We start from the raw sequence: 12,616 nt of genomic DNA on the forward strand, positions 1-12,616 counted from the left end.
CACAGCCAATTTTTTAACTGATATTTTTGGATGATTTTTCCAAATGTCTGGACTATAATCCTGTGTATGAAGCTTCTAAACTGTACTAAACTATACTTCTTCAAGAAGAAGAAGAAGAAGAAGAAGAAGAAGAAGAAGAAGATCTTTATTTGTATAAGGCCTTTCACAAAGATGGTCTCAAAGCATGAGACAAACTATGTCAGTATTGAACGAGGACAGCAGGGGGTGCTATATTAGAGGCAAGGATTTATAAAAAACATTCCTGTTTAGTAGGTACTAGAAATGGCTTTCTGCTTCCGATACCAATACTGGGAGGTTTGAGAATCTTTCTAGAAACCGATACCCTTTCTTAAAAGTGGCTTTCTCTGAGTAAAATAGTGAATGGTCCTCTTCTCTTCAGTGTGAGATCAATGCAGTAGTCTTCATTTTTCTTGCAAGCGAAATGTTGCAGATCATTTATCAATAATATATCAATAATTGGCTATATGACAGGCTTTTATGTTGCATCAATATAAACAACTGATCATCACAAATATGTTCGAACCTCTCCAGCAGTGGCTGATTTTATTTTATTTACTTCCGTGATCCATTCATAGTTTCTGTCCCAGCCTTGATTAGCTGCCATTAGCATTAGCGGGCTGCTGCTAGGTTTAGCATACTGTTGCTAGTCGCAGGATCTTGCGCTGTGATCGAAAATACAATTGTCGAGGTTAAAACTAACTCAGCGATTGAAATATTGAATCGACCGATAGACGATATTGTAAAATGCCTAAATATTGGCCGGCCAATATATATCGGTCGACCTCTAATGTAGAGTGAGGGACCACGGGACTTCCAAACTTACCTATTCAGTACAATGTTTCATATATTTAGCACAACATAACACAACTACTATCTTGTTATTGTACACTTTATAGGCTCAAATTGAATCTATTCTCGGTTAAGTTTTACCGGGGCCAAAAGTCGAAAACAAACTCAGTCTATCTCTGATCCAAATCCATTTAGATGTTCTAAAATGTTTCCCAGCAACGATTTCACAGACTGATAGACAGCTCAAAGCAATGAAAATAACTGTGTACTCCTTTGACTTGGTTTTAAGTGTCTTTTCCTTGATCCCATATAGCTATAAGATTCCTCTCTTGTCCTCCACATCAAGCGTGCATCCTGGGGCCTTCCAAACAAAGCTTGCACTGTCTAAGCACAGTCACCTAGCAACAACATCGCTACTTATATGAAACAATGCTAAAACTCTTTTCTTTTTTTCTTCGAATGCGCAGCAACAGATGGTGGGATTATTTCTGTTTGTGCAGTCACTGTGTCCAACCATTCAGCAATGCAGTATGCCACTGAGGGAAAAAAGTTACCTCTTGCAAGCTCAGCCAATTATCTTTTATCTCGCACATACGATCATATTAAGGCAGCGAGATATCTTTACGACTTGAGTTAAAGTGATGTTTTGTAACCAGTGTTATGTGTTCATGCTGTGTTGAAATAAGAAAGAGACCCTCCATTTTGAAGTGTTCGTCGTCTCAGGATATGGCGAGGAGAAGATAGCATCAGTGGACAACACCAACATTTTCAATTTTGTGCTATCGGACACCGACGAGATGTGTCAACAGAGAAGGCCTGAAACAAGTAAACACAAGAGTCAGACAAGCAATAAACTAAATTCAACATCACCTCTGGCCTTTGCCCGCTACGCACGTTTAGCTATCCTCCGTGATCAAAACTCCTGGTCCAACATGTCTGTGCTTCCTGTTGGTTGAGATTCTGTTGCCTTTATCTCCCGTTGGACAATATTGTTCAAGTCAAGACATAATTGCAGTTTCAATGAAGGGAAATTGCCAGTTTGACAGGCAAATTGACAGGCACAAGAATTTACTGGCATCGGGAACTGTCACAACAACATGCAGCCAGTATTTTCGTAGTGTTGCAAAATACTGCTGCAAAAAGTAGCAACACTTTCATGCCTGGTGGTGAATTCTGAGAAAGCCCTCGTCCCAAAGTCACTCTGCACTACCGGAAGGTCTGCGGTCTGTTCACCACACCTTGGGCAAGACTCTGCACCCGCCACTGTATTTGATAGTGCCGGTGAGAGATGGTGGCGGCCGCAGAAGCCATTAGCACATACAGCAGATTGGCGGCCCCATTTCTGTCCACTAGCTCCAGGGCAGATGTTTGTTGTCCATTGCTTACCGCTAATGAACATGAGGATGGAATGATTAATGGTCCACTTTTGAGAAAGTTTTCATGTAAAGCGCATATGTTTTGAAACGTACTTGCTTTTCTTGAGTAAGTCCGTGGTACTCTCCAAAAGCTGCATTCAAAGTTGCCGTCAATCAGAAAGAAGATGAAAAATAAAGTAATAGTTTAATCCTTTTTTTTGTTGGTGCATTGAAAGGGGATTGTTTGAAGCTGGCCCAATCGCTCCCAACGCATTAAGGAACTTTTATACCCATTGAAAACTCTCTTCTTCACGTACATGCACTCCTGACTCAGTTCTCACATGCTCAGCTGTCTTTGTGGGTGGCTGCGTGTGCGTTTGAGCTTCCTAAATACCAATCCTTTTAACATCAAAGCTTCACGTGAATTTAAACACCCAGAAACTACCCAATTATGTTTTTAAATGGATCACCAGTGGGGGCTGTTGCTGTACATGCAGCATGGGAAATTATTATTTGTTTCGTTTAATTTCAGAGAATAATTTGCGGAAGACTTATGGGGACTGACATTTAATAAACCATTTTATTGTTTCTAATTGTAGCTTGTGCCAAAGCCGGGTGCAGTGCTGTGCATATTTCCCTTTTGTGCATGAACATTGAAAGTAAGTGGGTGCATGCCAAGTAATACTCTAAAAGCCCATACATATCCAAGGTTGTGTAATATTCATAGTGTGTCTGAAATGTGATGCAAGATTATGCCATCCTGTGAAAGCAGACCCCAATCTGAATGCATGGAACCTCTTCAGTATTAAAGCAGTACTAAGTAACTTGTTTACCTTGGAAAATATCCTTTCCGTAGTCCCTCTGGGGGTAATACAAGTGTTAATGGGATGATTTGGGGGTCTTTCATCTCCCCCTGGTGTCTCTGGCCAGGAAATCACAATTGCAACTTTTCTGCCACCGGGTTGTAGGCGCAATACACACTATTGGAATCACGAAGAAGAAGCTAACAGGCTAACGGGCAAAGCTAACTGCGGGCTAGCGCCACTTAAACAGTATTTACAGCCAAGTTTGAGTGAACAAAAATATCTCCATTGTGTAATTGGATGTACATTATTCCTCTCTCCCTTTGTCTTTTCTTTCAGCGTAGTATTTACTCTCACGGACAATTAATGAGCAAAAAAACGCAACATGCTACGACACCTGCAGTGGTGCTTATGGCCTCTAGGGGCATAAGTTACTTAGTTCTGCTTTAAATAAGCAATATTTATTTGTTTTGTTTGTTAAACACGAATAACCACATTTCTTTGAATTCATCTATATTTGATTGGATTTTTATTTGTGACTTTGAGCCATTAGACCCGAGATGAAATATTTCTGACTTGGGAGTTCCAGAGAGTAAAAATAAAAGTCTAGAAAGAAAGAAATCAAACATTATTTTCAAAGTGCTTTATACAAAAATGTGTCAAAATGCATCAAGGATCCAATAATCCATTGCCATTTACCCACCCAACCACCAGACTCCCACCCTCTACATATAGTTAAACCTCACACACCCACGCACACAAATAATACACGCCTGAGTGCAGGTACAAAACAGCCACAAAGGGTCGGTGAAATTGTATCTAAAACAATTGTATGGATTTCTTCATCAGTGTTTTCACGTTTTGCCGCTGTGATCTCCACCCACAGATATGCCTTCACCCTTCAATGAAGTAAATGAGCTAAAGAAAGCATGCCTTAAGCTGTACTTTGTGAAGAAGGGCAGTTGTTGCTGTGGCGCATGGGTCATTGAATGTACTTGTTCTGGAGATAAAGCTTTTCATTGATAGTTTGTAAGAAAAGAGGCAGACTACTGAATTTCACATTTTCAGTGATGAATGAACCATTCCTTTGAAATGCTAATTTGAAATGGGATGAGACCATATGGAAAACAGCTCCATAAACTGCAGTCTAGCATAATGTATCGTTTTCTTTCAAAATAACTATGATTCTTGCATGTTCCTGATCCCTGCACTGCTTTCTACAATCTGGTTTGGATTGTTTCCCAAGCTTACAATTTGTCCTAATGATCTAAGTTTAGTTATAGTGACATTACTTTTGATAATAAGCAACAAAGGACATTTTTATTGAACTGTAGGGCTTGTAAATGAGCTATTCCGATGACTCCTTTGACCTGTCACTCGTGTTATTACATCTCCACTGTACTGCACCAATGTATTGTTTCTCTTTTCTCTTTTTCCTTTAGTTCCTCCCAAGATCTATGACATCTCGTCCGACATCACGGTAAATGAAGACAGTGACGTGTCACTCATCTGTATGGCGAGTGGGAAACCCGAGCCCACCATTTCCTGGAGACACATAACCCCATTAGGTGAGTTACTTCACCTCTGCTGTACGCACGTATGTGCACTGATGAATGGGTGGAAGGGGCCAATGGGTGGGCCGTATGGTTGGGTACATGCAGACAGGAAATGAGAAAGAATGAACAGGATCAATAGGTGATAGAGTGAGCAGAGGGGAAGCGCTAGTTAAGTTGCAGATGAGAAAATTGACAGGCGTGTTGGGGTGAAGGTTAGATGTGATTAGATGGAGAGACAGGGAAAAGGCTAATCATAAAATCAAGTGATGTAATTGAGGCAGAATACTCAAGTACAGCGTTCACATTCACCCCTGGTCCCGAACACCTCAATCACTAGAATGTGGGGAACGACACTGTTGATTATCTCTATACTGTCTATTGGTGAAGTGATGGAGAATAGCTCATTATCGCTTCCTTTGGGCTGATAGGGACTATTGGCTATTGATTACCTACTGTTGTTCTGTCCTCAGGAAAGATTTCACCCAAGTTGCTTGGTTATGTATTATTCCTTGACGATCATGTTGACAGTTACTGTGACCGCAAGTCTGAAAGTGAAAATTATTGAATAATGAATAGCTACAGTACATACAATAATATGAATATTACATCTGAATAACAAAAAGACCCATTCTGATAAGTTGGGATCGCATATCGTTATTGGGATATATTTTTTTTATATCGTTGTAGATTTTAATATTGTTGTGGACACAATATAATTAATGTTGCGCTCAGCTCCATCAGAGCAACATAAACACTGACTGTAGAACACGGGGACAGGAGCTTAAAAAGTAAAGTGAAATGAAGGATGTAATTAAACTGCTTGAGTAGATCACATTTGCGAGGAAATTAGTATGCCATTAAAAAAAAAGAACAAAAATCACTGAATTAATCTTCCCAATAGACATAAGGCTGGGATTTTGAAGTAATTTGTCCATTGTCAAATATATCATCAAATATATCATCAAATATATCGTCAAATATATCGTTATTGTGATATTTCTTTTTTATATCGTGATACAGATTCATATCGCCCTGCCCTGCTGATAATAATAAACCACGCTCTGACTTCTCTCTGCCTGATCATCATTTGGGAATTTCGGCCTTTTGTTAATATTCAAACTGTAGATCACCAGAAAGGCCCCTCAGATCTGTCCAAGAGAACTCAAAAGCATTCTTTACAGGCTCATTCAAGTCAGGAAAGTGAAAGTATACAAACTATGTCACTTTCTCGTCCCTTGGATCATCTTATTCCCTCTAAAACGCTACTTATTGTTCTTCTTCCTTCTGTCTCCCTTTCTTACACCAATGCACTTAAACAGCAGCTTTAAATTGATCATTCTTAAGTGCCATGGGAAACACCTAAAAAAGAGCATTCCTTTTAGGACGTTGTAATTTACTGATAAGTGTTATAGCCTGTGCAGTAAATGAAGCGATAATCTTTCTCAGTCAATAGCCGCCTCCATAATTCTGTGTCAACCTGCAATTTGCCTCTCAGTTTGTGACTAATCATTTAAAGCGCATTAGCGGAGAGTGTCATTATGATTGTTGTTCTCATTTATTATGTGGGCTGATATCATTAAGTCATTTCAAATTCCCAATCTTTTATTTGGATTCTCTCTCCAAAGCATTAAGCTGCTGCACAAAAACCCCACCACCCTTTCCCCCTGACATCCCTGACTCATTTTCATATTAATGGATTAGAGCATGCTGTGCCTATCTGATGGCGGCGAGGATGGCTGCATTTATCTTATGGCTGTCAAATCCTTCCTCTCCAGTGTGCTCACCCTTATGGCATTAGGGGAGTTTTTCAGTAGATGATCAAAAGAGCCCCATCCTCCGAGTCCGAGTGGCAGTCACTCAGTGGGCTTTGAAGTGTCCGCACTTTGAAGTATGCCAGGAGAGAAATGATATGCTGTGGTCAAATGAAAGGGTCCGGGCCTGAGTGTAATCACACACTGTCTCCCCGAACATCACAGAGGAATCATTCACCGTGGGCTCTCATTGTAGTACCGGGCCGTTTTGTTCTAAAGGGGGGGCAGCTACAACTGAAATGCTCTAACGGGCTAATTGCCTACCTATGGCGTCCCTATCAATCTGTTAGATATGCAGAGCTCCCCGCTGCGACCAGAGCCAAATCTGAATATGAGATCACTGCGGAGATCATTTCTAATTCAACTGCAAACGTGACGCAGTCAAAGGGGCACGGACCTACGCGGTGTTACAGCGCCATGGTTCACCTCAAGTGGCCCTATCATGTACTTCCATAAGTACATGGAATAAAACATGTTTCTAGGCACTGTGATCGTCTAAGAAAGTGGGATAGTGCTGGGCAAGGTGGTGCAGATTGATCCTAAATATCATCAAAGGTATTGCATGAATAGAGTTGACAACAATCTTTATTGTTTCACGAGACTGACATTTCTCCCTATTCAGTATCGTGTGACTCTGCCCTCTCTTCTTTCTTGCTCTGATCTGGTTTTTCATGTGGCATTGTGAAAACATGTGGGATACAAACGGAGTTGGCACAAATTAGGGGTGTGTATTGTCTAGTCTCAGGCGATACGATACCTTATCCCAATACATAGGTCACGATACGATTATTGCAATTATTTTGGACTACTTTCTGCTTTTCACTAACGTGCACTTAAATGAAACCAACTAAACTGGGGATGCACGTCTTCTAGTATTCCTATGGTTGGGTTCCTTAGCGATCAGTAATAACAGAACTGAGTCTGTTTCATCCATTAAAATATACGATCGCTCAGACGGCGCATTTAAAATCTAATCTACTCCACAACGGGTGTCACTCGTAGATCAGGGACATAATGACAACACGGGCATCACCATGACTGTAGAGCACATCTCTTCAACATCTTTTTGTGTTAGCAGTAGCACACAAACGAAGCTGAGGGGAAACTAAATACAGCAGGCTCTTTCTAAACTTGTGTCGAAGTAGTGCAGTGGCGAGAAGTGCCACAGCGCTGCAACAACACATGTTTAACATGAGCTTGCTGCATTTAGTTTTCCCTCAACTTCGTTTTATTCCATAAGAAAATCCTACGAAGATAAATCCATTTTGCTTTGTTGAGTGGTAAAAACAATGGAAAAAGGGGAGAGGAACGTAGCGGCGACACACTCAGCGACAGATGCACAAAGCTGGTGGCTCTCGTAACAATCCAGGTCTCTGTCTTTGCTATAAAAGCCAAAGTGAGGCCAAATGTAGAATTTTAAAAGGGCCCCGGAACATCTCATAACTCCTTCTCCTCCATGGTAAACTTTCCTGTGTTTCTCTAACCCTCACTAGATCCTAATGTTAGTCACTGCCATCTAGCGGGCGGGAGTAAAAGTGCAGGATGAAGAGAGATGCTGAAATTAATATTATTATATTGATACGGAAGCTTTTTGGATCTATACGAGAATCTTGCGACGTATTTTTCAACACCCCTAGCACAAATGGAATAACCATATGAGAGTTTGCATACAGCGTGTAGTGAGTGATGGAAGAAGGACACATGCCCGGCACAGAATCAACTGAATACAAAGGTTCTCAAGTCAATGGATGTAAAACCCTGTGTGTGACTGAGAGAGGACACACGTGCGCTGCAGGAGATGCATACTTCAGATTAAACACACCCAAGTATAACAAATGTTTTTCACCTAATCCTTTTCATAATGAGGAGGAACTCCCACAATGAGCGTATTGTTTAGTGGGTGTACAAACCTTTATTGAGTTAAGACAACAGTTATTCATAAAATAAAAGTGCACACATTCCCAATATAATCCAAAGTTATTGGTAACTATCAAGTGGAAATTGGCACCAGATTTTCTCATTGACGCATTAAACGGCAAAGGAAAAAGAAAATGGGCAGGCAAAAAGATATGAGTCAGTGAGGTTGACTGAAGCGGCAGTGTCTCAGAGGGAGCGCACTCATCCATAAAATCCTGGGTTTGACTCCTTGGCCAAGACACCTTGCCTGTTTGCGTAAGCTGTGATTGGTGGTCAGAAAGGCCGTGCTTTAATAAGTGCCTCAAAACTTCGAGGTTTTCTAGTGAGAATTGAAGTGGGGTGGTTACTAGGACTGGGACAATACAGTGTGTTATATCGCGATACTCCACCGTCACAATACCACGTATCGATTTGAAAGTTTGACACTTTAAAATACTTCACTTTACAATAATTGCTGTATCACCATATGTACAGTGTCGGGCCCTAAGTATCGTGATACGCATTGTATCGTAACCAATGGCCGCTGGCTGCCTTGCTTTTTGACCACAAACGTGGGGGCCGCCATTGCTCCGCCGTTGCTGCAGTACCTCCATATCGCCGCTAGGCCCCCATTGAAAAGCATTGGAGTTTAGACACGTTAAAAACTACTTTAAAGCCTGGTTTCAATTGTTTCAACACTAGACTAGGCTAGATATTCCTCCTGAGATAACGCTGGGTTAATAACAATATATGAAACCAGGCTGGTTTTCGTAATATGATTTTTTGAAATCTCGTACTTAATGAGGGTCGGACTGTTAGCATTGGAGCAGCGCGAGCTACACGTCACGCACGGGCCGAGTCTACGGTGAAAATCCCGCCCGTATGTCCTTTTTAGGAACATGCTTCGTCAGAGCTGGGGAGGGGGAGCCTGTAAATCCGCCATGAATTGCCCCACGGCCGTTGTCATTTTGGTAAACGGGGAGGAGTGAGCATAAGACGTCCATTTTTTTTTACAGTCTATGATCGTAACTAAAGCGGATCATCCCAGCCTTAGTGGTTTGTACCTATCAAAACTGCAGTGTTTCCGATGGGACAGGTGGTCATAATGTCATGGTTGATTATTTTGTCGACTAAGATATTATATTTATGTATTAATGAACATACTGTCAGCTGTTTTTTATTTTATTTCAGTCATATAAAGAAATGGGTGAAATTCATGACACAATTGACAAATGGCAGCTTTAATTTGCTGGCCTTTCTCTCTTCATCTCACACATTTCGGGGTTTAGGAGGTTGCAGATTTTTGTGCACTGTAGATGGTTCTGCTGCAGCAGTCAGTGAAGTTTGACAGAATGATAAATTGCCCTGACTGACTGTCAAGTTCCTATTCCAGGCCTAAGTGTTTTTGTGTTTGCATTTTTGTTCTCCCTTTTTTCTGCCCCTCTTGCCAACCAGCAACTGTCGGCTAATAATAAACTTTGTGCATTCACTGAAGTGTGGCCATAAACAGTTTATAGACACAATAATTTGCCTCAGTACGTTTGCAAAGATAGTCGATGCCTGTTCTGCAATTAGAGAGATGCAAACGGAGAGAGAGAAATCCTTTTGGTGCAGGGAATAGTACCTGCATATGTTGTGGCGTTCGGTGTCCAATGGTCTTTTTTGTGGCTGTTTAATTAGCCATGCAAATAAAATGTGCTTCACGGTGGAAGTGTGTAGAATTTTGTGATGATTGGTGTGGGATAAGAGAGCGTGCTACTGAAGCGCCCATTCGAATCCCTTTATCCGTTTATCGACTGATGGGATCTGTATGGGGAAAGTGTTTCATGCTCCTTTCTGCCTTATCGTCTGCTCCGGATGATCCCTCCAGCAAGTGCTCCATTTCTGTAAAATATTTCCTGACCCTTTGTCTCGGCGCACTGGATGGAGATGTCAACATTTGTCAAAATTACCGAACCCTTTATTGGATTTTATTTGTTAAAAAAACACACATCTCCATAGCAACGAAGGCAGAGCACACCTTCACATTGGACTTTAACAACGTTAAGTCTGTCGACCGAGACTCTTCAGCCATTACTCCGCCACATATCACGTCGTTTTTATCTTTTGTTTTCAATTGATCCCCACTTTTCCTGTGCTGTTTGTCCGTGATAACGCATCACCATATCACATTGTGGAGAAAATTTGGTTGATTTTTAGGATTTGACTCGCACCATTCCCCTGTGTCAAAAATAAAAAGCAGATAAAGCACAAAACATTTGGACAGCACCATACGGACCAAAGTTGAATACCAAGTTTGCTTTGTCTACACCTTGATTTGTGCAGCAGTCTTTGTTTCAAATATTGAAATCAATCATATGACAGGAAGTGCAAACCTAGCATCAATGCATTTCACGTGCAATCAATAATAATATTTTTACATTGTCGTTCTATCTAGACACCGTGTCATAGAGTTCATGCATTATTCTTTCAGTCAATCCCTGGGTGGGTATCGGCCCCGTGATCTCCGCCATATCACACTTTACCACAATCACACTGTCCTCCCCGTAAGTCAGCTCTAGACAGAGCTGGGATTGACCACCAATGTTTTACCACTGAGCCACTGCTGCTGCTGCAATAAAATAAATATATCTCAGCTATTTCAAAGAAAATAGCTTCCATTGAACACCAGCTTTTAGCTCAGGTCAGAAAGTCCATATAAAGTCACCGATTGTCCTATTTTAATCTTTCCTTAACTGCTGGTAATAGCCGAGGTCGCGTATGAGCTCAGCTGGATATTGCTTATGCATGGAGCGCCGCGCCATAGTTCCTCTCCACTGATAGGTCACACTGAGTGGCGAAATAGCCTTTAGTACAGTGAGCCTCCATCCGGGCGAACGGCTGGTCGGCTGGATGCAAGGCAAAATTGCTTTGATAAGCTCTTTCCTTTGATAGAAGTGTGACCTTTGAAAGGGCTGACTAGAATACATATTTGATTGTCTTCTGTGATAGGCCTCAGCTGGGACACACTCTCTCTCCCTCCTTCCAAGATTCAGAGCAGGGTATATTTCATAACACACTCCATAAGAAGCACATTAACTCAAACGGAAATCGCATTTGTTCTTAAGAGTGTTAGAGCAAACTTTATTGAGAAAACTCGACAATGCCTTTATAATTATGTTAGCTTAGCCGGCTGCATTGGGATCGAATTATAGAGACGCTAGGTGTTGTAAGGTCTGGGGAAAGTCTCGTTCAGCACTCCCTTCAGTTGGCAATGAACCAGTTTTCGGTGTGAGTGCTGTTCTAGTTAAATATGAACCTCGATGAATGATAAAATGGCAGGCAGTCACATCTGTGTTTTGGATCCCGCTGCAGCGGAACATCATTTCCCTTTCAGCGGCGGGAGTGAAGAGTGTCGCTAATGAAAGGGAGGCTCAATGGGCACATGCGCTTTTCAAGAGTCTTTCACACCATAAACACGTCTCTTCAAACTTGAACATGAGCGCTGACTTGTACATCTGATTGCAGGGCTGCCATGTACAAGTGTGGTGAGGGACTTTTTGTATTACATTACAGGCATTATTCATTTTATGGTGTGTGAACACCGGTAGAAGAAAAATAAAACTATTACCTTATGGGCAGAGTTTTGTGCACAATGTTATTGATGTTTCTGAATTAGTTTGCTGTGCAGATTGCTGTTGTTTGATTTGAAAAAAGAAAACAAGTTTCGTAGTGATCGTAATGTTATGCCTCATTGCGTAAGTTCATCATTATTACCCAGCTGTATTGCATGCTTGATAGACACATGCAGAAAAATGATGTAAAGATCACCATGTCTTCTACGCCCTTTAACTCTGGGGCTTTGTATCGCTAAAATGAACTTTATCAGCGCTGAAAAAGTGAGTTAATTCTGTGAGTCTTGGAAGTACCAGTGCATGCCATCGGACATAACTTAAGGCTCCTTTGGCGGAGATCCACGCGCTGTATTTTAGCAGCTCAGATTGACAGCCGGAGCGAAGGGTATAGGGGTGAAAAAAATCAAGGCCATGGTGTAAATCTCCACTCTAGTTCTGGCCCACACCTTGAGTCTGAGCCAGAAGGTAAAAAAAAAAAACGTACAGTATACCTGTGCAGTTTGTCCTCTATTTTCATGAGTTGAAGGGATAAAAAAAAAAATGCTGCTCTGTGCTATAATGGATTCTTGAGCGATGTCTGCCCTATCTGCATGTTGCAGCCCTAAAGGGAGCGCACTCACAGCCCTAGTACACAATGTGGTGAAATTGCTTACTGCCACGGCACTTAGCCAGCGTCAGTGCCGAATGCCAAATTAACCTTGCTATGATTTCTTTAATTTGCTCAGAGTGGCACGTCCCCCAGGTGACAGTGGCTTTCTTTTACAGTCACTC

At 41.5% G+C, this 12,616-nt stretch overlaps 1 protein-coding gene across 2 annotated transcripts in view; it reads left to right on the forward strand.

Annotated features, from left to right (window-relative positions):
* The window catches only part of negr1 (neuronal growth regulator 1), a 172,882-nt gene that overhangs the window by 67,364 nt on the left and 92,902 nt on the right, over positions 1-12,616 (forward strand). For both annotated transcript variants that reach the window (XM_079575542.1, XM_079575543.1), the window contains exon 3: positions 4,411-4,536. In XM_079575542.1, coding sequence (XP_079431668.1) covers positions 4,411-4,536 — 126 coding nt within the window. The remainder of the gene's footprint in view (positions 1-4,410; positions 4,537-12,616) is intronic.

Source organism: Gobius niger, assembly GCF_951799975.1.
Source record: "Gobius niger genome assembly, chromosome: 17".
In the NCBI taxonomy this organism is placed as follows: domain Eukaryota; kingdom Metazoa; phylum Chordata; class Actinopteri; order Gobiiformes; family Gobiidae; genus Gobius; species Gobius niger.